The sequence below is a fragment of the Labeo rohita genome, chromosome 5, assembly GCF_022985175.1.
Source record: "Labeo rohita strain BAU-BD-2019 chromosome 5, IGBB_LRoh.1.0, whole genome shotgun sequence".
Classification (NCBI taxonomy): Eukaryota; Metazoa; Chordata; class Actinopteri; order Cypriniformes; family Cyprinidae; genus Labeo; species Labeo rohita.
Window position 1 is genome coordinate 11,414,679 of NC_066873.1, and position 22,188 is coordinate 11,436,866.

Genomic DNA, 22,188 nt, shown 5'->3' on the forward strand with positions numbered 1-22,188 from the left:
CTCATTGCTCATTAAAAATTATGAAATTAAAAAAAAAAAGTGGCAATATTATGCAAAAGTTAAGGGGAAAAAAGTGCAAAGTCTTTTGACTTCATTAAACAAGAAATATACAAAACATTCATTCAAAGAAGAAAATCTTATCACTTGTCAAAGACCACAACAAAAACAGTTTGTACAAATAATATACATATTTACACTGACTCTAAATATACCTCCTATACAGTCCGGTTGAAATCAACAAAAGGACAGCCATTTGTCAAGGTTTACTTCTTTCCTCTAGTTTCCTCTTGCCTGAAATGGATGTTCTCCTCTCTTCTGACCAGTGACAAAGATCAAACTCCTCTACCAGATGACAAGCCTGAAGATGATTACAAAAACCAGTAAATGGAAGTCGTGTACCCACCAAGTCACTTGAAAATCAGAATCATTTTGCCTAAAATCACCTGTCGTGATGATTTGGTCAGAGTTGCGGTTCGTATGGATGAAGTCTCTGCTTCCTCCACTCTCTGCAGGAGCACGCGTGTGCGTGGCACGTGGCTCCATGACTGTCCTAGTCCAGCTTTCAAATGCCCATTTCCATCTCTTGTCACATGGTTTGTCACCTGCAAGATTTCACAGTAACAGTATTTATTACAATGGACATTTTAATATTAGGTCATACACTAAATAGAACAAAAGTGCAACAGATCTTTTTATCTATATCCAAGTAAAATAGATTATTGAAAAAATAATGTAGAGCAGTGACTTGGTTCTATCAATCATTTTGCTTTGAACCCATAAGACCTTTGTTCATCTTCGGAAAACAAATTAAGATATTTTTGATGAAATCCGACAGCTTTCTGATCCTGCAAACAAAACACGAAACGGAAGAAATTGTTGACCAACGTCGTTATTTTTGTCTTCTTTGCGCTAGGGCTGCCCTCGACTTCGTTCATTTTAAGCATTAGTTGACTATTAGTCACACGTTTATTAATAAACCATATAAATCATAATAATGAGCCTTTAATTGCCTACATAGCATGCGCTGAAGTGCACAAACAAATGCTTGCCACACTGCACCCGCAGATATAATTACTATAAATGTGTCAGGGAAAACCAGCAAATAGGCTGCATTAACGTTTTAATAACAGGGTTCCTACGGGGTTTGGAAAAGTATGGAATTTGATTCAGGTATTTTCCATTTTGGATTTCTTCTTACTATATTCTTAGCACCGTATTACATAGCCTCAAGGACCTTTGCAAAAATAAAAAATATACAGACTTTTATGTGCGCACAAGAAGCCATTAAACTTAGCATTAGCCACCTATTGTGGCATCATGGAATTTTGAAATTGAAAATGTGTAGGAACCCTGTAATAATTTGATAAACTAGCTTTTTTTTTTTTTTTTTTTTTTTTTTTTTTTTGTCTTAAGAGATGAAGTCGGTGACACTGACTCGTCATCTCTGCAGTAGTAATGCACCTGTGTGCATGTTTCATACAGATTATGTAATTTGAGAATATGAATTCTATTTGAATTGGTTCATTTAAAAGTAAACATTTCGCTCTCTATATTTTTCATGTCTGTAAAGCAAATATACACAGTTCGCGCTCAAGTTCACAGAAACCTTTTGCTATAAATATTTTACAAAAGCACAACGTTTCGTTGTTATTCTGAGTGCACACAAATAAACGTAGAGTCTTTACAGATTCAGAAGATGCATTACTTTTATCTGTATGACCAAAAAGATTATTTTAAGAGTATTTTAAGAGCAAGTGACATGCAGGGAGCCGCTACTATTCAGTTTCCACACTCTGGACAGACACTTCAATAGCGCACATTTTTCTAGGTTAAAGGAGTTCACTTCCAGAACAACAATTTACAGAAAATGTACTCACCCCCTTGTCATCCAAGATGTTCATGTCTGTCTTTCTTCAGTCGTAAAGAAATCATTTCAGGATTTTTCTCCATATAACGGACTGATATGGTGCCCCGAGTTTGAACTTCCAAAATGCAGTTTAAATGCGGCTTCAAAAGGTCCCAAATGCGGTTGTAAACTATCCCAGCTGAGGAAGAATGGTCTTATCTAGCGAAACGATCAGTTATTTTCATAAAAATAATACAATTTATATACTTTTTAATGTCAAACGCTCATCTTGTCATGCTCTCCCTGAACTCTGTGTATTGTCGAAGAACTCAGATCGTATTTTCAGATCATATTTTCTCCCTCAACTTCCCTTATATTGCTGTTTTACCTTTTTTGTTAAGGGTGTTTGTTCTTTTTTGCATGTTCACTTTGCAAAGACTGGGTCGGAACTTCTGCAGTGATGTAGGATGATTTTGAAATGATTTTTGTTGAGGGACAAAATATGATCTGAGATTTTCGACATACCTGAACTGTCTTGAGCCAGAATACACAGAGTTCAGGGAGAGCAAGACAAGACGAGCATTTGAGATTAAAAAGTATTTAAATTGTATGTTTTTTTTTTTAATGAAAATAACCGATCGTTTTGCTAGATAAGACCCTTCTGCCTTGGCTCGGATCATTTACAACCGCATTTGGGATCGTTTAAAGCCGCATTTAAACTGCATTTTGGAAGTTCAAAATCAGGGCACCATATCAGTCCATTATATGGAGAAAAATGCTGAAATGTTTTCCTCAAAAAAAAAAAAAAAAAAATTTCTTTACGACTGAAGAAAGAAAGACATGAACATCTTGGATGACAAGCGGGCGAGTACATTATCTGTAAATTGTTGTTCTGTAAGTGGATTTCTCCTTTAACATTACATTGAGAGGCCATGTAATGTTGCTATTACATACATAATTCAGATGAAAAGCCATATTTGAGGTCGACGAATGATAGGTGAGCGTATAGATGTCCTGCCCGATGTACTATATTACCACACAGACCAGCCGTTAATGAACTGTGGAATTTGTTTTTTTTTTTTTTTTCCTGCTTCTAATGCGACTAATAAAATTTTGGTTGACCAAGCCTCTTCTCAGCAACCCTTACTTTGCACACAAAGGATTCTCGTAGCTTCCTAACATTTCGGTTGAACCACTAATGTCACACGGACTGTTTTAATGATGTCCTCACTACCTTTCTGGGCCTTGAACGTGTCAGTTGCATTGCTGTCTATGCGGGGTCAGAAAGCTCTTGGATTTCATCAAAAATATCTTAATTTGTGTTTTAAAGATGAACAAAGGTCTTACAGGTTTGGAACGACATGCGGGTGAGTAATTAATGACAGAATTTTGACAGAAAATTTTTTGTTATAAAATTGTATACCAGGACAGCAATGTTGAAGTCTTTGGCGATCATCTTCAGCTCCCCAGAAACTTGCATCAACAAAGACATACCTGATACAAAGCAGCAGTACTGTGACATCTAATGCTTAAGATGCTAATTCGACCAGAACATTATGATAAAGTATTATGCAATACTGTAAACAAATACCCTCATTCTGTTTTCCTCCGAGCAAGGATGAGAGCACGGCAGAGACTGAATCCACAATCAATGCTTTGACTGAACCACCTCCAACAGACGCCTAGGGCACATTCAAGAATCTGCTACAAACAACCACTTACATCAACAGACTTTTACACAGAATAATACTTACCTTCTGAAGACCATTCGATCTCAGATGCTGAAGACATGCGAGCAAAGAGAAGACATCAAATACTCTGAACACCTTGATTTTTTGAAGTGCCTCCATCTATGTATTGAAAAGGAAAAACAACTTCTGTAGCACAGCATGATGCAGTACAATACAGTTTAAAGGTATCAACATTGACACAAATGCTGTTCATTTGGAATAGTGGAACAAAATAAAAGAAAAGAACTTTAATTACCTGCTCCTCCATATTAGGGGTCTTGGTTTGTAGCATCTGAAGCAGTCTGTTTGCACACATACCACCCTTTGTGTCAATATATAAAACAGTCTTCTTCAGCTGGTGGGATATATTAACTGCAACACTAAAACACACCTACAAAGTGAATGAAAGACACAGAGCATTACTGAACATTCACCAATTTTACCACCCAACCCTAATAGGTAATAAAAGTAGGCTGGATTTTGACATTGTAGAAACTGAGAAGAGCTTGCAGGACAAAAGATCACCTGTGTTTTTCCGCTCCCTGGACTTCCTGTCAACTCAGTTATTTCCCCTGTGTACAGCCCAGAATCCAACAGCTTATCCAAACTGAAGACAAACACCACAGTTTTGCACAGAACCTTAATACAATATATATACACTGCTGTTTTTAATGTTTTTTAAAGAAGTCTTTTCTGCTCAGCAAGGCTGCTTTTATTTATTAAAAATACAGAAAAAAACTGTAATATTGTGAAATATTATTGCAATTTAAAATAGAGGTTTTCTATTTTAATATACTTAAAAATAGAATTTATTCCTGTGATGCAAAGCTGAATTTTCAGCATCAATACTTGATACTTTTTTCAGGATTCTTTGAACAAAAAGGTAAAAATCTTTTCTAACAATATAAGTCTTCACTATCACTTTTTACCCATTTAACACATCCTTGTTGAATAAACGTATTAATTTCTTTTAAAGAAAAAATAAAACAAAAAAAATTACTGATCCCATACTTTGAACAGTAGTTTATATTGTTACAAAAGATTTCTATTTTGAATAAAAGCTGTTATTTTATATATTGAATATTTTATTCATCAAAGAATCCTGAAAAAAAGTATCACAGGTTCACAGGATTCCTATGAACTGAATTATTAGTTATAAATCCTCCACATATATGTGTGTGACCTGGGATTGCCGGTGGACAAAATTGCTGTGGAGCTCAAGAGTTCCTCATAGAGATCACCTCCAGAGACAGGAAAAGCTGTGTATTGAGCCAAAAGCACACGTCGAACAGCTACCAGAGCCTGAAAGATAACATGGACAGTATTAAGTTAGTTCACTTTGTTTGGTTTAGTTACACTGTCTCTCTGATGGACAGTGGTAAATAAAGGTGAGGCTTGAATAGGCGTTAGCTGCAGTAAGTAAACTGGCACGCTAATGAAGTCATTCCACATACCTTGTAAGACAATGAACATTTTTGTGCAAGTTCTTCCAGGTTACATGAGACAAAGTCCTCAACTGAAAGAATTAAACAAGTATTAAGTACAAGGCTACAGGCAGTTACGGAGAAAAGAAAACTTTATAAATTCCCATAAGAGACAATAGAGCTTGAGCAGCAACAGTACTTAAATGAATATTCCTCTCATTATTTATTCATGTCGTTTCAAACCCTGTTGTAATTTTTATAAGTAGAACACGAAAAATATATCTGTAATCTGTCAAATGCGATTCAAATGTTTTTTGTGAGAAACAGACCAGAAATTTATTCATTTATTTAAGATTAATAATTCATTAAGGATTTTTCCCCCTCCACCAAGGCAATCGCAGCCACCATTGGTAGTTTGACATGTTTCTGACATGAATTTCATTATCAAAGCTATCATATGGCTCGCAAGCCATAAAATGGAATTTTTCTAATGGGCTTGTTTGGGTTTATTGTGTCAATTTTTAGATGACATTAAATGAACGTTCACCTTATCTATTTTTAATGCATGTTTTATGAGTAAATAACTACAGAAGCATAAAATACGCAATACAGAGTGTTTTCACGGTGCGTCATCAATCGGCCATATTGGTGCCATATATGCCACTGAACCTAACAAAACTCTAATTTTGCTGATTATTGCTGCTAAAAATGATCAATTATTGTCATGTTTTAGGCTGTACTAATCAGTCAGACCAGGAAAAACATGTGAAGTATTATAGACTGCCAAAAGTTATAACAAATCAAGGAAAAGAGTGCAAAAACTGTCTGAGGAGCAACAATGTTTGTGGTTGGCCAAACTGTACCAGGATTTCCAAGGCAAGAATCTTGACAACATTCATGTTAGTTCTTATTTCTGGCCGGGTAGGTGAAATATTAGGCTAATGTCTTAATTAATATTGCTTGTACATATCTTTACCACCTATTAACTTTAGTCCTTCTCTATATGATTTAGCAGCTTCCACACATTTTTCCGTGGTTTAGACAGCATAAATTAGCAGAACAACGTATTCAGTAGTACATTAACCACGCAACCCATGCTGTTGTTTACATCTGAGTATTGCCAGTATGGCTTTGCATCCAGGTAACTGACCAAATCATGATGTAAACTCGACAATAAAGAAGAATTCTTTAAGATAACTTAAGATAACAGTAAATAAACCTAACATTAAAGTTAGAATTATTAATGATAATAGTTTTTTATTATTTTACATTTTTAATAAGATGTTACTGTGGTTTAACCTCCCAAAAGATACTATAGTGCATCTAGTTAGTGCAGTAAGGATGAAACGACTACTGTCAACACCTGTTTTGATATCCTCTGACTGTAAAGCCTTAATGAATTCCTCGTTTATTCCAGGGCAGATCCCTTCTCTCAAGATCACCATGACTCCCTAGACAGAGTTTAAGAACACAGTCGACAACAATGTTATTAAAAGATAATAAGAACGCTACGTTAAACATCTTAACAACAAAACACTTGATCTTCTCACCAGATGGCTGGAAAACCCATCAACACACACTTATATTCTTCACATCAGGGTTCTTCTGAATATCCTTACATGTTTATAATCACCTTCATGGCTTTACACTGCCGCCCGCCACATTTGAACACCAGTCAGCCATCAGCGTAATTGACATGAGATTCGTCCAATCACAGCACGCGTAGTGTTACATAAGCCAATGACGGGCTTTCTACTTGCGCTAAGCCCCGCCTCGCGTGATCAGGGCGTGCGTAGAGAAGTGAAAGTAACACGATTGGTTCTGCTGGTTCCTAAACACAGAAGACATCTACAGTCAGTTTCCGTCAAGCAGCAGCTCGTTATAGACGCAAAGGCGAAACAAACCCCTGTTTTGAGAACATAGCGCACCTGCAAATAATGGGAAGGGGTGTTGTGCGCTTCTATACCGCTGTCAGCTGTGTGTTTGTCGCTCAGGCCCGTTAGGCTTGAGTCTGTTAGCGTTAGCCGCCTGCAGCTGTCGTGCGCACTCGCGGGGGCAAAATGGTGAGTTTGAGATTTCCAGCTTGTTTTACGTTAATCGCTTAACAGGTCGTAGTTTTGTGGTTGGAGGTGGTTGCATAACTAGTTGGCTGCATAGCTGCTTGCGTTTTGTGTTGCCAGATTGAGCTGTTTTTGTGATAACACTAATGATACGTGATGTTCAGATCGGAGCTTGTAGCTAACACAAGCAGCTAGATGTCGGCTGTGTGTCAAAACATAGTAAGTCGCCTGCCTTTACTGCATTTTTAGGTGTCACAGACCCGCCGGCGATGCCCCACAAATACATCCTTACTGGGGTTTGACACAGCCGTCGTGTAGAATTGACAGCTCGAAATGTACTGCAGACTATGACTAAGAGGTCGAGAGATTCAGGCCATCATCGGCAGTATAATAAAACAGTCTCTGAGCAAATATGATACACGCCAAGAGAAAATAACAGAGTGTATCCGCCAGTCTGTAAAAACAGGGATGCGAATCACAAGGAACTTAACTATTCTACTTCCGATTTCTTCTTGATGATTCTGGTTCATTAACGATTCCTTTACTACTTGTAAAGAAAGAAATGTTTGTAAAAATTCTTCCCTCAACAGTCTGTTGCCAATTGTTGAGGTTTGACATGGATTCAACAAGAAGTATAGGACCTAACAATTCAAAAATACAATTTATGAATTGATATTCTTGTGAAAGGTCTGTTTACACATCGTTTAATGGTTTTTCACACACTTTGAGGGTGGAGAAATAATTTAACACTTCAAAGTTACATAAAATTAAAGTTATCCATTTTGATTTCATGGTGACTTTAAAGACTGACAGACATAATCACCATGATCTGTGGTTGCGTGGAGAACTAGGCTATAAAAAAAACGACAACAACAACAAATATTGTGTATTTGGAGCAATGTGGGATAAGTAAATAACTGTCATTTAGACCCATCTGTAAAATAGTTGAATCGTAAGGAACTTTACAATACTAATTCTATTTCGAATTCTTTACTAGAAAGAAGTTTTTCTAAAAATATGTCCCTTGGCAGTCTTTTTGTCAGTTCTTGAGATCATTTCTGGTTTCAGCTGAACAAGTATTGGACCTAACAATGCAGAGTTTTCAGTATGATAAAACAGGGGTGCTCAACCCAGTTCCTGGAAATGTAGCATCCTGCAGAGTTCAGCTCCAACCGTGATCAAACACAACTGAACCAACTAGGAGCACTTGATAATTACAGACAGGGGTGTTTGATCAGCGTTGGAATTAAACTCTGGTAGCTCTCCAGGAACAGGGTTGGGCACCCCGTGATAAAACATAATTTTGCAATATCATGCAGCGTAACAGATGCTTCTGTTGCAGCCAACTTCTTTTTAAAACATTACGTACAAAATAAGAATTCTTCATGAGAAAACTACATTACCCCGATTCTGCAGAGAAATCTCCACCAATCAGAGAACTGCGGCAAGCAATTTGAATATCAGCTGTAATCTTACTTCAGCCATTGTTGATCAGGGTGCCAAATGTTGTTTTTATGTAATATTTTTAATTTGCATTTAACATTTTTACTTTATTTCAGTTTGAATGGTTTATTTTTATTAATTTAATATTAATATGTATTTATTTGCTTAGATTATTTATTTATTTTATATAATTTATTATCTAATTAAATCGGAATACTTCATGAGAAAACTACATTACCCATGATTCTGCAGAGGAATCTCCACCAATCAGAATTGTGGCAAGTAAATTTAAATATCAGCTGTGCTCTTTCTTCAGCTATTGTTGATCAGACTGCCAAAATGTTGACACATTTTTACCAAATGGAATTACAAATGTATAATAACTATTTTTATGATTTTTTTTTTTTTTTTCAGAAAATATGTGTATAATTATACATCACTCACTGAATGAAATTAAATATTGTTAAAATCATCTGATGAAGAATGCACTCCATTAATGGAACTGAACAAGATCAATTTGGATCCAATATTTAAAAGAAAGAATTATAGATTGTTGATGTCAGTGATTTTATTTTCATATTCAAAATACAGCCATAAGGATAGAAATGTATGCTTAAATTCACAATAACATGAGGTAGTTGTATATGTTGCATAATGTACAAACCAGCATGATCTTGTAATCTATGCCCCACTTTTAATTTGTCTGAAGAAGGTCTCAGGTATTCACTGATAGTATTGTTCTTTTTGTCAACTCATTCAACCGTTTGTTTGAGTTTGTTCTAGTGTGTGTGGGGTGTGGCCTTCTCCTTGCATTTTTACACCCTAAACTGTTTGACAGTATCTCTGGTTGCTTTCAACACAATTGAGTTATAGTCCTCAAATTATTCTTAAGCTGCAACAATATTTGATGTTTTATTGCTTAATCCTAACTGATACTGATAATGTGCGTTAACTGGTGTTTACACGTCTAAAAGATTTGTAAAGCAAGTTGTGAAACCTCACAGTTCATCTCTTGTCATACATGGAGGTGAAGAGAGAACAAATAAATGAATAATAAGACCAAAATATTGACTTAGAGCCATATGTTAGTGCTTAGCAAACCTTTGTGCCTCACAGGTAGGATTAAGAACACGAACCGGTTCTTATTCAGAAGCTGACAGAAGTTAATTAGAATTTACTGGCGTGTGGTTCAGTGCCCGTGAATTCAATAGCAGTGTTGATGTAGGTGAAAGTTTCCTTAAGCTTGAGGGACTCTTTTCTTGTTGCAGGTGTTGTTGTTGAATCCACTGGAGAATCTGAAGACCTACATAAGCAACCGTCCACCGCTGGTCATTTTTATGGTCAGCGTCAGCGCCGTGGCTATCGCTTTCCTCACTATAGGATACTTCTTTAAGATCAAGGAGATCAAATCACCAGAAATGACTGAGGTAGGAAATGACTTGGTTTAGCCTAAATGTGTGAGCAAATGTGTGAACCTTTGAAAATTCTTTAGTAGTTAATGATTAGTAGACCAGTGTTATTTTAGTAGTATTTTTATATTGATATTTTAAATTAACAATTTTAGATTTTCGCTTTTCAATTTAATTGTAGTTCTAGTAATATAGTAATTTAGTAGTTTGTATTTTTTTCATGTAATATTTTTAATATTTTTACTTTTTTGTATTTATAATTTTTTTTATTTCAGTTTTTTTTTTTTTTTTTTTTTTTTCAGTTTGATTTTTAGTAATTTAGTATTTATTTATTTATTTATTTATTTATTTATTTATTTATTTATTTATGTGTAGTATAATTTTCAGCCATCAAGCCAACATTTCTATTTATTTTTTATTTTTGATCTAATTATATTTATTTATATTAGTGCTGGGCAACGACAACCAAAATAGAAGTTTTTGTGTACATAATATATGTGTGTGTACTGTGTATATATATTATGTATATAGAAATACACACACATGCATGTATATATTTATGAAGAATATATGTTTATATATTGAATATATTTATGTATAATATAAACAATATAAATATGTACATGCAATTTCTTTTCAAAATATGTACTGTATGTGTGTGTCTTTACATAATATACACAGTACACTCATATATATTATATATATATATATATATATATATATATATTTTTTTTTTTTTGGATGTGATTAATTGCGATTAATCATTGCCCAGCAATAATTGTTTTAAACTACAGTTGTGTACAGTTTCTTCTTTTTTTCTTTTCTTTTCTTTTCTTTTCTTTTCTTTTCTTTTCTTTCATTTAGTGGTCAAAGGCATTGAAACAAGAGTATGTTTAAATAACATAATTTCTATTTTAGTTTTTTTCATCTAATATATTATAATTTATTTCACCTTTATTTCAGTATGACAAATGGTTTTTAAAGGAGAACTCCACTTTCAAAACAACAATTTACAAAAAATTTACTCACCCCCTTATCATCTAAGATGTTGATGTCTTTCTGTCTTCAGTCGTGAAGAAATTATGGTTTTTGAGGAAAGCATTTCAGCATTTTTCTCCATATAATGAACTTGATTGGTGCTCCGATTTTGAACTTCCAAAATGTAGTTTAAATGCAGCTTCAAAGGGCTCTAAACGATCCCAGCCAAGGAAGAAGGGTCTTATCTAGTGAAACAATCGTTTTTTTTTTTTTTTTTTTTTTTTTTTTTTTTTTTTTTTTTCAGAAAATAAAAATTTGTTTACTTTTTAAGCACAAAAGCTCGTGAGATGGAGTTTTTCGCCATACTCTACCTTTTTGAGCCGGAGTACACAGACGATGAACTTAGATGTGATGCGTAGTATCATGGATGCGCATCCCAGAGCCTGTGCTGCACAAGCTTTTGTGCTTAAAATGTAAACAAATTTTTATTTTCTGGGAAAAAAGAAAAAAAGACTGATCGTTTCGCTAGATAAGACACTTCTTCCTCGGCTTGGATCGTTTAGAGCCCTTTGCAGCTGCATTTAAACTACATTTTGGAAGTTCAAAATCGAGGCACCAATGAAGAATATGGAGAAAACTCCTGAAATGCTTTCCTCAAAAACCATAATTTCTTCACGACTGAAGATAGAAAGACATGAACATCTTGGATGAAAAGGAGGTGAGTAAATTTTGTAAATTGTTGTTCTGGAAGTGGACTTCTCCTTTAATAGTTTTGGTTAATCATGGCATTAATATTGATCAGGAAATGGTTGAGGTAAAATGTACTTTGGAATTGATCAATTTTGTTTTTTTCTAGGATTGGAACACCTTCCTTCTCCGCTTCAACGAGCTTGACTTTTGCATCTCAGAGAACGAGACCCTCAAGCACAGCTTGAATGAGTCCATCACACCAGAGAGCACAGTGACCAGCAGTCAGACGCGATCCAGCACCCAGTCGCCACCCTTGCTGGAAGACCCGGGGCCGATCAACATCTCTGTGCCCATCACGTTGACCCTGGATCCTCTGAGGCCATTTGGGGGCTACTCACGCAATATTACCCATCTCTATGCCAGTGTCCTGGGGCAGCAAGTTGGCCTTGCTAGTATGTCTCTATATTTTTTTTTCCTGTGTGTGGGGTTTTGTTGGAAATTTAACTTGGTTGTGTGCCATCTGATAACATACTTGCATGTGGTCATTGATTTTGTCAGCTGTTTTTTTTTGCTGTTTTTCACATAGACTGTTTCTCAACTTGGATATTTGTACTATGCACTAAGAAGTTTGCAGTTCCTCGATGGGGAAACAACCTATATTTGAATATAGACAGCTATATCTTTCAGTGGGGAAAGACCATTAACACATAACGTACTCTCCAACTTCGTGTTCCAACTTCGCGCTCCATTTTCACTGAGTGACGAGGGAGCTTCAGTAGAACAAAAGTGAACTGCAAGAGTATGATTGAGAGCTCAATTTTTACATTTATTTAACTTCACAAAAATAACAACTACTAATTTAAGTGAACTTAAAATATTCTTCACAAGTGAACTGCAATCATACAGCCCTTATTCTGTGCTCGTAGAGCATGCTCTTCAATTGCAAGCGCAAATACAATGCCGCACGCTGTAGCCTGTATCATTTCACATTAAAGCGCAAAAGAAACTATGAGCATGTGTGTCATGTTCAGCAGTGGTGGCTCTTAAAGTAATAGGAGGCAAATAACCTAATAACCCAGCTGCTGTGATGTCTGTTAATCAAAAAACAAAAGAATGAAGAAGAAATCAATAACTTTTATAGCTCTAAGGATTCATATATATTTAATTTAGAATTTAGAGTTTAATAACTTTATTTAATTTCTGTATATTACCTACTTGCTGAAGGGCACAGGTAAATAGTGGGTTTATGTGAAGAATATTTTAAGTTCACTTAAATTAGTAGTTGTTATTTTTGTGAAGTTAAATAAATGTAAAAATTGAGCTCTCAATTATACTGTAATGTTGAATGGCTATAGTTGATGATTAAATATTAGGGAAAAAAATAACTATTCCTCTCCGCCTTCAGTCATAAAAAAATCCATTAAACAAATATTGAAAATGTACCATCTTGTTGATTCTACAATAATTTTAAGATTAAATGTGAAATTGTTGCAATATAAAAGTATATTTAAAAACTTTAATGTTAGGTGGGATGTGTGTGTGCCTGGTTATTTATTTTTTTTTTTTTTTTTTTAATCGATTGACGCACTAATATCTATATGTGAAAACAGCCATGGCACCTATTCTGTGGCATACAGTATCTTAAAATACTTCAAATTAATATATTTTTCCCTCTCTCTCTCTGGAACAAAAAAAAAAAATAAACAACCAACCAAGAACCAATGCAAACTTCTACTTTATTGTTACACGTTGAGTTGTGGACAGTATTAGCTATTATATTATATTATATTATATTATATGAAAATAACTTTTTTTTGTTTTCTATTTAAATATGTTTTGAAATGTAATTTATTCCTGTAATGGCATTTACTAACTAATACTAATTACTAATAATATGCAGACTTGGTCCTGAAGAAAAATTTCTTATTAGTACTCCTGAAAACAGTTGTGCTGCTTAATATTTTTGTGAAAACTGATATTTTTTTGTAAGAAATGTCATGTCATTAATTTCACTTTTGATCTTACTAACCTTAAATATTTAAATAGCAATATACAACATATTATAATTACATTATATTACTTATGAGTATGTTTGGAAATTTTGAGAAGAGTTCAGTCAAGTTGGCTGTCTGTTTCATTCATACAGATCAGATTGGAAAGTTATCGCTGTGATGTTGTGGGGTTTTTTTTGTTTTTTTGTTGTTTCTCTCTCTCTCTCTCTCTCTCTCTCTCTCTCTCTCTCTCTCTCTCTCTCTCTCTCTCTCTCCTGGTGTTGTGGCTGAACGTAGTCCAGTTAAAACAATGGTCCATTGTGCACAAAGGGATAACAGTGGGAGAGAGGCCAGAGCTGAATACCTTCTAGATATGACTTGCAGGCACATCTAAGCTCCCTTTGTTTTGCAGAACATGCTGACTCTGTGTGGGTGTGTTTGTGTCATTAAAGGCAGAGAGGCCCATGAAGAGATGAACATCACTTTCACTCTGCCGGTAGCCTGGAACTCAGATGAGTGCGTTCTGCATGGTCGTTGTGAGCAGATGGTCTTCAGTACCTGTATGACCATCACAGCAGCCAGTAATGTCTTCCCAGTCACAGTGTAAGTGTCCATACAAACATACACACCAAATCACTTTACTTTTTGTGTGTATACTTTTTGCTCATATGACAGGATGTCTGTTATCAATTAAGTATATATATATATATATATATATATATATATATATATATATATATATATGTATGTGTATATATATATATTTATGTGTGTGTGTAATATTCACAATATTTAAAAAGTAGTGCAGTAGTTTACAACATTTTGTAATTTAAATATATATATATATATTTTTTTTTTTTCTCAATTTTCAATTTTTTTTTGTTTTAATTAAAATTAGTCCATCCTGTCCATTCTCCAAACCGCTTGTCCTCTGTAGGGTTACAGAGATGCTGGACCATTTTAGTGATATTAGTAAATATTAGTAATATTTGTTCTTGCATTCATAAGGAAAGCTCTCTTTCACTGTGAGCCAGATAAGTAGATGTAAAAAATGTATATATGAAATATGCATGTTTAGTTATCAATAATATCCCTGGTATGATGGGCTCGTAAATATATGCTTACATGCATAAGTTTTTCAGTCCGGTTCTCATGAGATCACGTGGTGATTTGGTTTGGCGCTCACACTGCACATAGTGTGACCCATTAAATAGAATTAAGAAAAATAAAATAATTAATAATGGTAACAATTATTAAATGCACTTTTAGTTTATATATATAAATATATATAATATAATATAATATAAATACATTTTTAACATTATCAAACCTAAAATAAGCAAGCTTTTATTTTGTTAGGTTGCAGACAGGGAAGCACTAAAGCGTGAAACACATCAGTGAATGAAATGTCACAGTTTTGTATTTTGCTCTGGAAACTAGTACCGCATAGCCTAGGTTTATGATTTTAGTTTGAATGGAAATCTTGTTGTAGGTTTGTTTGTTTGTTTGTATGCTGAGTAGCTAAGACCTCAGAAATGAGTGTTTAAAGGGATCGTTCACCCCAAAGTTAAAATTTGGTGTTAAATTACTCTCTCTCAGGCCATCCAAGATGTATTTTTTTTTTTTTTCTTCAGCAGAACAGTAAAGAAGTTGTTTTGTTTTTTTTTGTTGTTGTTGTTTTTTTTTGTAAACCAATGGCAATGATTGTTGCACTTGAGAGTCAAAAAATCATATACCCTGGCTCCTGACAATATATTGAGGTCTTATGAAGCAAAACGATTGATTTGTGCAAGAAACTGTACATTATTTACAACATTATCTGTAGCCTTAAGGCCGGGACACACCGGGCCAGCTTCAAAGAACTAGCAAGCCGATGGTGTTGTTGCGTCGACAACATCTGGACCAAAAAGGCAATGTTTCTCTAAAAAAGGAAAAATTTGCAATATAAAAATAATTTAATAAAAAAATGTTTTTTCTTAATAAAACACAAGATTTGGTTTTCAAAAAGCCTGTATACACCACTACGGTAGTATATATTCTATTATATATTCCTTATTCAAAAGGAGAAACTGAAATAATGATATACAAGATATACACAGATATATGAAACATTAGCATAGCCTTCTGTCTGTGTTGCCTTCAGTCAATTTCGTTTTAATTCTCGGGCACTGACTCGTTCGCTAAACTGAACATTTAATCAGAGTTCTCACTCTCGTCGACAGCCCAGATACCGTTTCAACACGTTGAATCAGGCAAACTGTCACAGATGTGTAGAACACACCAAACAAACTACACCAAACAAACAGACGGCTTGGTGTGATCCGGTTTTTAAAAGGGGCCATATGATGCCCATTTTCCACAAGTTGATATGATTCTTTAGGGTTTTAATGAAAAGTCTGTTATATACTTTGGTTAAAAAATCTCAGTGGGAGTGTAAAACAACACCCTTTTTACCTTGTCAAAATGAGCTCTGCAAAAATCAACCCATTCTGATGGATTGTTCCTTTAAATGCAAATGAGCTCTGCTCGCCCCGCCCCTCTCTGAGAGACTGTTTACTTTAACCGCATTTAGCGTGTTTAGCCGCGAAACTAGCACATTATTAGGAAAGGTGATTGCAGAGATTCATAAAAAAAAACCTTTACTCTGCTGTAGGTGAAGCTGGATCAGGAATGACTTGCGTGAACACAGACACATTTATGTAGATCGGGAGGCGCATTCCCTTCATAAACAAACGTAATCCACTGCATCTTCAGCGGCTCAGATGTTGGGAGTAAATGACGACCACTATGTTCATTATTACATCCAGCAACACAACACCTCAATCGCTCAATCGGAGATATTCTTGTCTAACTTGCATCCCTGCGCCGGCATCGAAACAATGGAGGTCGGACTGTTACAGCTGATTTAGGGCGTGTCTGAGGTAAGACGCTCATGTCAATCAACTATCGTGGGAGCGGCCTCTGCCGGTGTGAGAATGGCTCGATTCGGAAAAGGGGATATTATTTTTACAGATTAAAATAAAAACCACTGCATGGATTTTTATCATTATAGGGTAGATGTGTACATACACTGCCAACACACATTAATGTTCAAACAACATGTAAAAGTGAACTTTGCATCCGATGACCCCTTTAAGCAAACAGTATGAATGAATCATTCTTTTAAACTGGTTCTTTTAAGTGGACTGGATGAACCAGCGCACCAAATTAGACTGAACCTGGCTCGAACAGCACAAATTGCAAGTTACTCAATCAAAACTCACTTTAGGACATGACAAACAGCCACTACGACTTGAAATGATCCAATAAACCAGCATATATGATGCTCCAGTTGCTTCAGCAGTAGACTGAACTGAGGAAAAAACTCATGATTCAACATGTGTGATCCGAGCACTTAAATGAAGAGGAGATATTAAAGTTTTATGGTTTCTCATAGTTATTGATTACATGATTAAGACTAAATTATACCCTTTACATGCTGTAGATGTGTAAAACATCCATCTTTCACATTATTATTGGGTGTTAGGGCGTTTAAATAATGTAGTTCCATGATTATGTAAACAAACTGGTGAATCTGGGTTTTGAACCAGTTCATTAAAATTGAAAACCGTCTGAAAGAACCTGTTGCTGTTCGTTTGCGACTATGAATTACAGGTAATAATGTTGTAAATGATGTTCAGTTTCTTGCACAGACTGATTGTTTTGCTTCATCAGACCTCAATATATTGTCAGAAGCCATGTGTATTAATTTTGTCTTGCCTGACTTGCATTTTATGAGTCACCAAGGGCTATGATTCAGCTAAAAATCTCCTTCACTGTTCTAAAAAAGTCACCTTCATCTTGGATGGCCTGAGGGTGAGTAAACTGACAGCAAATTTTAATTTTCAGGTGAACTGTCTCTTTAACTGACTCAGATGGCAGAAACAAAAAGAATATACACAGAGGGCACATGGAAGACTTGCAGCATAGTGCAAATTCGTGTTACAAATCTGAGGCTAGATTTTTAAGAGTGCTAATTGGAGTTTCCTGCATCTAAAATGGGTAATTCATGCCTTGTTTTGAAAATCCACTGCAGGCAGCCGCCTCACTGTGTCCCAGAGACCTACAGCAATGCCACGTCCTGGTACAAGATTTTCACCACAGCACGAGATTCGGACACTAAGTACACACAGGAGTACAACCCCTTTTGGTGTTACAAAGGTGCCATTGGGAAGGTGTATCACACACTGAATCCCAAGCTCACTGTCATCGTTCCAGATGTGAGTATGTCAGCAATACAAAGCAAAATCATCTGTATGATTTTTAAATGGCTTGTGAAAGTACAGTACTAATGTATAACAACCAAACGCCTCAAAACACCACAAAACACATCTCAACATGCAATATGTCAAAAGAAAGAAAAGAGCCTCTGCCTTTAAACAAAAACTCTGTTATATTCTAGCTTCAAGCATTCTTTTTTGTTAAAAGAGCACCATTTTGAACATTTTTGAAAATTGTGTTTTTGTCAAAGACTATGTCTGGATCAGATTCGGTGCAATAATCAGAACACAGATAGAGTGGTTTGCTTTCCGTGCTTACCGTGTAACAGTGAAAACATGGAAGGCCGAAAAAATTCTGTAAATTGCAAGGAAAGCATTGTCTCATAAATGATGTAAAATCCTATCAATGGTGGAGAAAGAATTAACATCATCAATGAAACATCACACATCAATGAAAACCCATCATAATACCAGTAAATAGGGACTCAGAACATCTTAGCAACCACAGTGATTTTCTGTCATTATTTTTTTATTTTGTATTTTGTTTTGTTTATTTTATTTTGTGTTTTATTTTTTGTGTTTTTATTTTATTTTGTATTTAATTTATTTTGGTTTAGTTTAATTTTTGTATTTTATTTTATTGTATTTTGTTTTGTATTTCAGTTTAGTTTTTTTTTTGTTTGTTTGTTTTGTATTTTAGTTTAGTTCAGTTTAGTTTAGTTTTGTATTTTGTTTTATTTTATTTTATTTTGTATTGTATCTTATTTTTATATTTTTTATTTTTGTGTTGTAGTTTAGTTTTAGTATTGTTTGTTTTATTTTTTTGTTTTGTAGTTTAGTTTTTGTTTTTGTTTTTTTGTTTTTTTTCATTTTATTATTTTTTGTTGTATTTTAGTTTTGTTTAGTTTATTTTATCATTTTATTTTGTTTTGTATTTTATTTTTAGTATTTGGGTTTTTTTTTTTTTTTTTTTTTTTTTTTTTTTTTTTTGTATATATTTTTGTTTTGTTTTAGTGTTGTATTTCAGTTTAGTTTAGAGTTGTATTTTATTTTTTATTTTGTTTTGTATTTTTTTATTTGTTTAATTTTTTTGTATTTTAGTTTAGTTTATTTTCTTTTGTATGTTTTTTTTTTTTTTTTTTTTTTGTATTTAATTTTGTATTTTTAGTTTAGTTCAGTTTGGTTTTGTATTTTATTTTATTTATTGTACTGTATTTTATTTTTATTTTATTTTGTATTAATTTTTGGTTTATATTTTGTGCTTTTGTATATTTTATTTTGTTTTGTTTTGTAGTTTAGTTTAGTTTTTGTTGTGTAGAATATTATGTAGAATATTAAGTCTATTGTTTTAATTTGCAATTTTTATTTTATTTTTTTTTTCAATTTTAACACAGCGGCAAGTTGTGTTGTGCAGGTTGTCATATCCTCACTATAATTAAAGTGTGCACTCATTCTCCCGATAGGACGATCGCTCTCTCATTAACCTGCACCTCATGCACACCAGCTACTTCCTGTTTGTGATGGTCATCACAATGTTCTGCTATGCAGTCATCAAGGGCAGACCAGGCAAAGTTCGACAGAACAACCCAGATTTCTGTCCAGAAAAGGTACGACTCTAGATATGAGATGATCCGTGGGATTAGTCGGCTAGTTAAAGAATAACTAAGCCTGGCAGCCAAGCTGACATGTCGACGTCATCATCCAGCTTGAATACTAAAAGTGGCTCTTTTTCTCACAGGTGGCCTTGTCTGCGGGATAAGTGGGGTCGAAGGTGAACATCTGAACCGAAGCATATCGGAAAGGGAAGTGAGAAAACTACATGTTGCCTACTGAACCCAGGAGAAGGGTGCAAAAAAAAAAAAAAAGCTCTGTGAATGCATTACTCTGCAATGTTGGGTCACTCCAACCAAAGACTTTTAAGTGCCTGTATCTACTGTGTAAATAATGATAGGACTCTTAAATTCAGTACAGAAGCAGTCTGCCTGAGCTTCCCCCTGCACCCTGTGCCATCCTGTAAATGTTCAGTATATCCAGCTATCAACAGAGGACGGTGTTTGACTAGAGATGTTCGAACGGGGAATATCACCTCCGCTAAATCTGATCCCTTTTCACGCTCGCTCTTTGTGTTCTCGATCAGATCACTTCCCGTGATTTCTCCGCCTTGTCATTCCTCTTGTGTCTTTGTCTTAACAGACCCTTTCATATGCGTCCATTGCAGTTCCGCAGTGGCGTTTCTTTTGATTCCTCTTTGTGTGGATCTCTGCCACGTACCATGATCAACCTGCTGATCATGATCTTTGGACGAGTTCCACTAGAAATAACCGCAGGCTTCTATATGACATGCTTATCATCAGAATTATAGAATGTGTCTACGAGATGCCCGAGTGGAAGTTGACACAGCGTTTGATTTAAATCTGCTTAAAAGCAAATAAAACCATCATACTCAGAATGTCACCATGTTGTTGGATCAATGGGTTTTTGTGTTGAAATCTGAATGGCTTGGGTTTTCTGAACACTTCAAATGAATGTATTTGTAAAATCAGCAAATTAACAGCAAGTGATGCAGCATCGATCTCTTGTACATTTAACGTTGTAGTTTAAAAAAATGTAAATCATTCTTGTAGATATTTTTTTTTTTTTTTTGTAATCACATTCTTCATTTCGTTTTCCTGTTTTGTTTTTTACAAAACTATTTCTACCTTTTTTCAACCATCGTGTTTCTTGCCTTTGTATCCTTTTGTTCCATGCCTCATTTGATACTTAAGCGATGCCTCCGTTTCGTTTTAATCTTAGTGCAATATGCGACCTGTCTTTTTGCCTTCCAAACCATTCGTTAGGATTCATTTCCAGCGCATATCGAGCATCATATCGCATATTCTGTCTAGTTCAAGCTTCTGTTTGGTTTTGCATTGCATCTTTGTCCTCTCCACCTACAAAGTTTCACCGCTCTTTATGAACAAACCCATTTTCCCATCATGCCTTGCTTAATTACAGCCCTCTCAAGCTGCGTCAGTCACGGTTCATCAGCACTTCTTTTCTTTAGCCCATAATAAACAAGCGTCCAACCACTAATGTGCCTTTGCACTGTCTCACCCATGTTCACCACCTTGTCTTTTATATTTCGGTTCAAAATGCTGAGTTGAAATAAATGCGTACGTACCGCTCACACTGACTTCCTCCCCATTTCATATCCAATTCCGAGTCAAAACTGCAGTAATGGTTGTGGAAAAACTGAAATTCACTTGTGCTTTTTCTGTTGATGTATAAGAGCGAACACTTGTTTTGCTCGCTAATGTCCATCCTACAATAACTAGCCGGCTAGATTTTCAAGTTAGAGGAAAATGCTAAATGATTACATGCTTTGAAACCTCTTTGAATAGCAATATCTTGCATTTGAGGTGTTTATTTGTGCATTCGACTGATGCGTTTGCTTTTTTTCTGAGACGTTTGCTCACGTCTAGTTTCTTTTTGGGATTGTGAGATGAGCCTTTCTGATAGCGAGAGCATTCTGCTTCATAATGCATCATTTCTGCGCTCATTTAAAGTTGGTCTTTCAGTGCTGCTGGAGGACAATGGAAAATGACGACAAATTCCACGGATGCTGCCTGATGCTCAGATCATATTGATCTTCCCCCCTCGTCCTTCCTTTGGGCTCGTAGCATTTGGGTGAAGTGTATTTGTAAGTGGTAGAAGGTCCTTTCCTTGTCTGAACTCGTGGCGCAAACTCTCGCCGGTTCCGGGTCGCGAGCCCTTTGACTCGTCCTGATGCATGATTGTAAATGTTCTACCTGCTGACCTGTTTGTATGAGGACAATCCCTCTGTTTTTGTTCTGTTTGTAAGATATTGTAGGCACATGCTTTGCTGAATAAAATCGGAGATAACACTGACTTTGTGTCGTTGGTGTTTTGTCATCTTATTAAAGACCAGTTTCATGGTTCAGGTTTTGTCTTGTTTCAGGACAGGGATGTCCAAGGTCTGGCTCGTGAATGAATTTCAAACGGCCCGCAGTTTTTCTACTGAAATGTATTAAATGTGGCTAGGGTGACCACCTGTCCCGCTTTGCGTTGTACTGCACAGCATTTTCGCCCCTTGTCTAGGATGACCACCTGGCAATAGGGCTGTTGCGGGACATAGTCGTGATTTTTGTCCCGCACGTCGCATATAGACCATTTCACTAGATGTAAACAACACTGGGGCAGAAGCACTTCCTGTTTTTTTTGTATTTTATTTTTTTATTTTATTTCACATATACAAATACATCTTAAAGGTGCTAATGTAACATTTTCATCCAGTCAAATGTTATGTTGATTGTATTTTTTTTGTGATGTTTGTGTAAAGTTAAAAAAAAAAAAGAAAC

General features: G+C 35.2%; 2 protein-coding genes across 2 annotated transcripts; one reads left to right on the forward strand and one right to left on the reverse strand.

The window, feature by feature from the left end:
* Positions 1 to 19: 19 nt before the first annotated feature.
* On the reverse strand, positions 20 to 6,673 carry rad51d (RAD51 paralog D). Its single transcript, XM_051109366.1, has 11 exons — positions 6,634 to 6,673; positions 6,364 to 6,451; positions 5,031 to 5,092; positions 4,760 to 4,878; positions 4,102 to 4,183; positions 3,833 to 3,967; positions 3,601 to 3,696; positions 3,438 to 3,528; positions 3,270 to 3,340; positions 444 to 602; positions 20 to 358 (listed from the first exon to the last, which is right to left on the reverse strand). The coding sequence occupies exons 1-11, from the start codon at positions 6,637 to 6,639 to the stop codon at positions 257 to 259; spliced, it is 1,011 nt and encodes a 336-aa protein (XP_050965323.1). The 5' UTR covers positions 6,640 to 6,673; the 3' UTR covers positions 20 to 256.
* Positions 6,674 to 6,776: 103 nt separating this feature from the next.
* Positions 6,777 to 21,718, forward strand: tmem248 (transmembrane protein 248). The gene is made up of 7 exons (XM_051109367.1): positions 6,777 to 7,063; positions 9,772 to 9,930; positions 11,747 to 12,032; positions 14,024 to 14,174; positions 17,647 to 17,830; positions 19,294 to 19,437; positions 19,569 to 21,718. The coding sequence occupies exons 1-7, from the start codon at positions 7,061 to 7,063 to the stop codon at positions 19,587 to 19,589; spliced, it is 948 nt and encodes a 315-aa protein (XP_050965324.1). The 5' UTR covers positions 6,777 to 7,060; the 3' UTR covers positions 19,590 to 21,718.
* The last annotated feature ends 470 nt before the right edge of the window (positions 21,719 to 22,188 follow it).

What these genes read in the sequence shown, in the direction of transcription:
- rad51d (XM_051109366.1), bottom strand. An exon ending in GTCAGAGGATATCAAAACAG is followed by an intron (nt 5,093 to 6,363) that starts GTGTTGACAGTA and finishes TAATTCTTTCAG; the next exon opens with TTGAGGACTTTGTCTCATGT. An exon ending in ACTTCAACATTGCTGTCCTG is followed by an intron (nt 603 to 3,269) that starts GTATACAATTTT and finishes GAAATCTTGCAG; the next exon opens with GTGACAAACCATGTGACAAG.
- tmem248 (XM_051109367.1), top strand. An exon ending in AATGTCTTCCCAGTCACAGT is followed by an intron (nt 14,175 to 17,646) that starts GTAAGTGTCCAT and finishes AATCCACTGCAG; the next exon opens with GCAGCCGCCTCACTGTGTCC. An exon ending in CAGATTTCTGTCCAGAAAAG is followed by an intron (nt 19,438 to 19,568) that starts GTACGACTCTAG and finishes TTTTTCTCACAG; the next exon opens with GTGGCCTTGTCTGCGGGATA.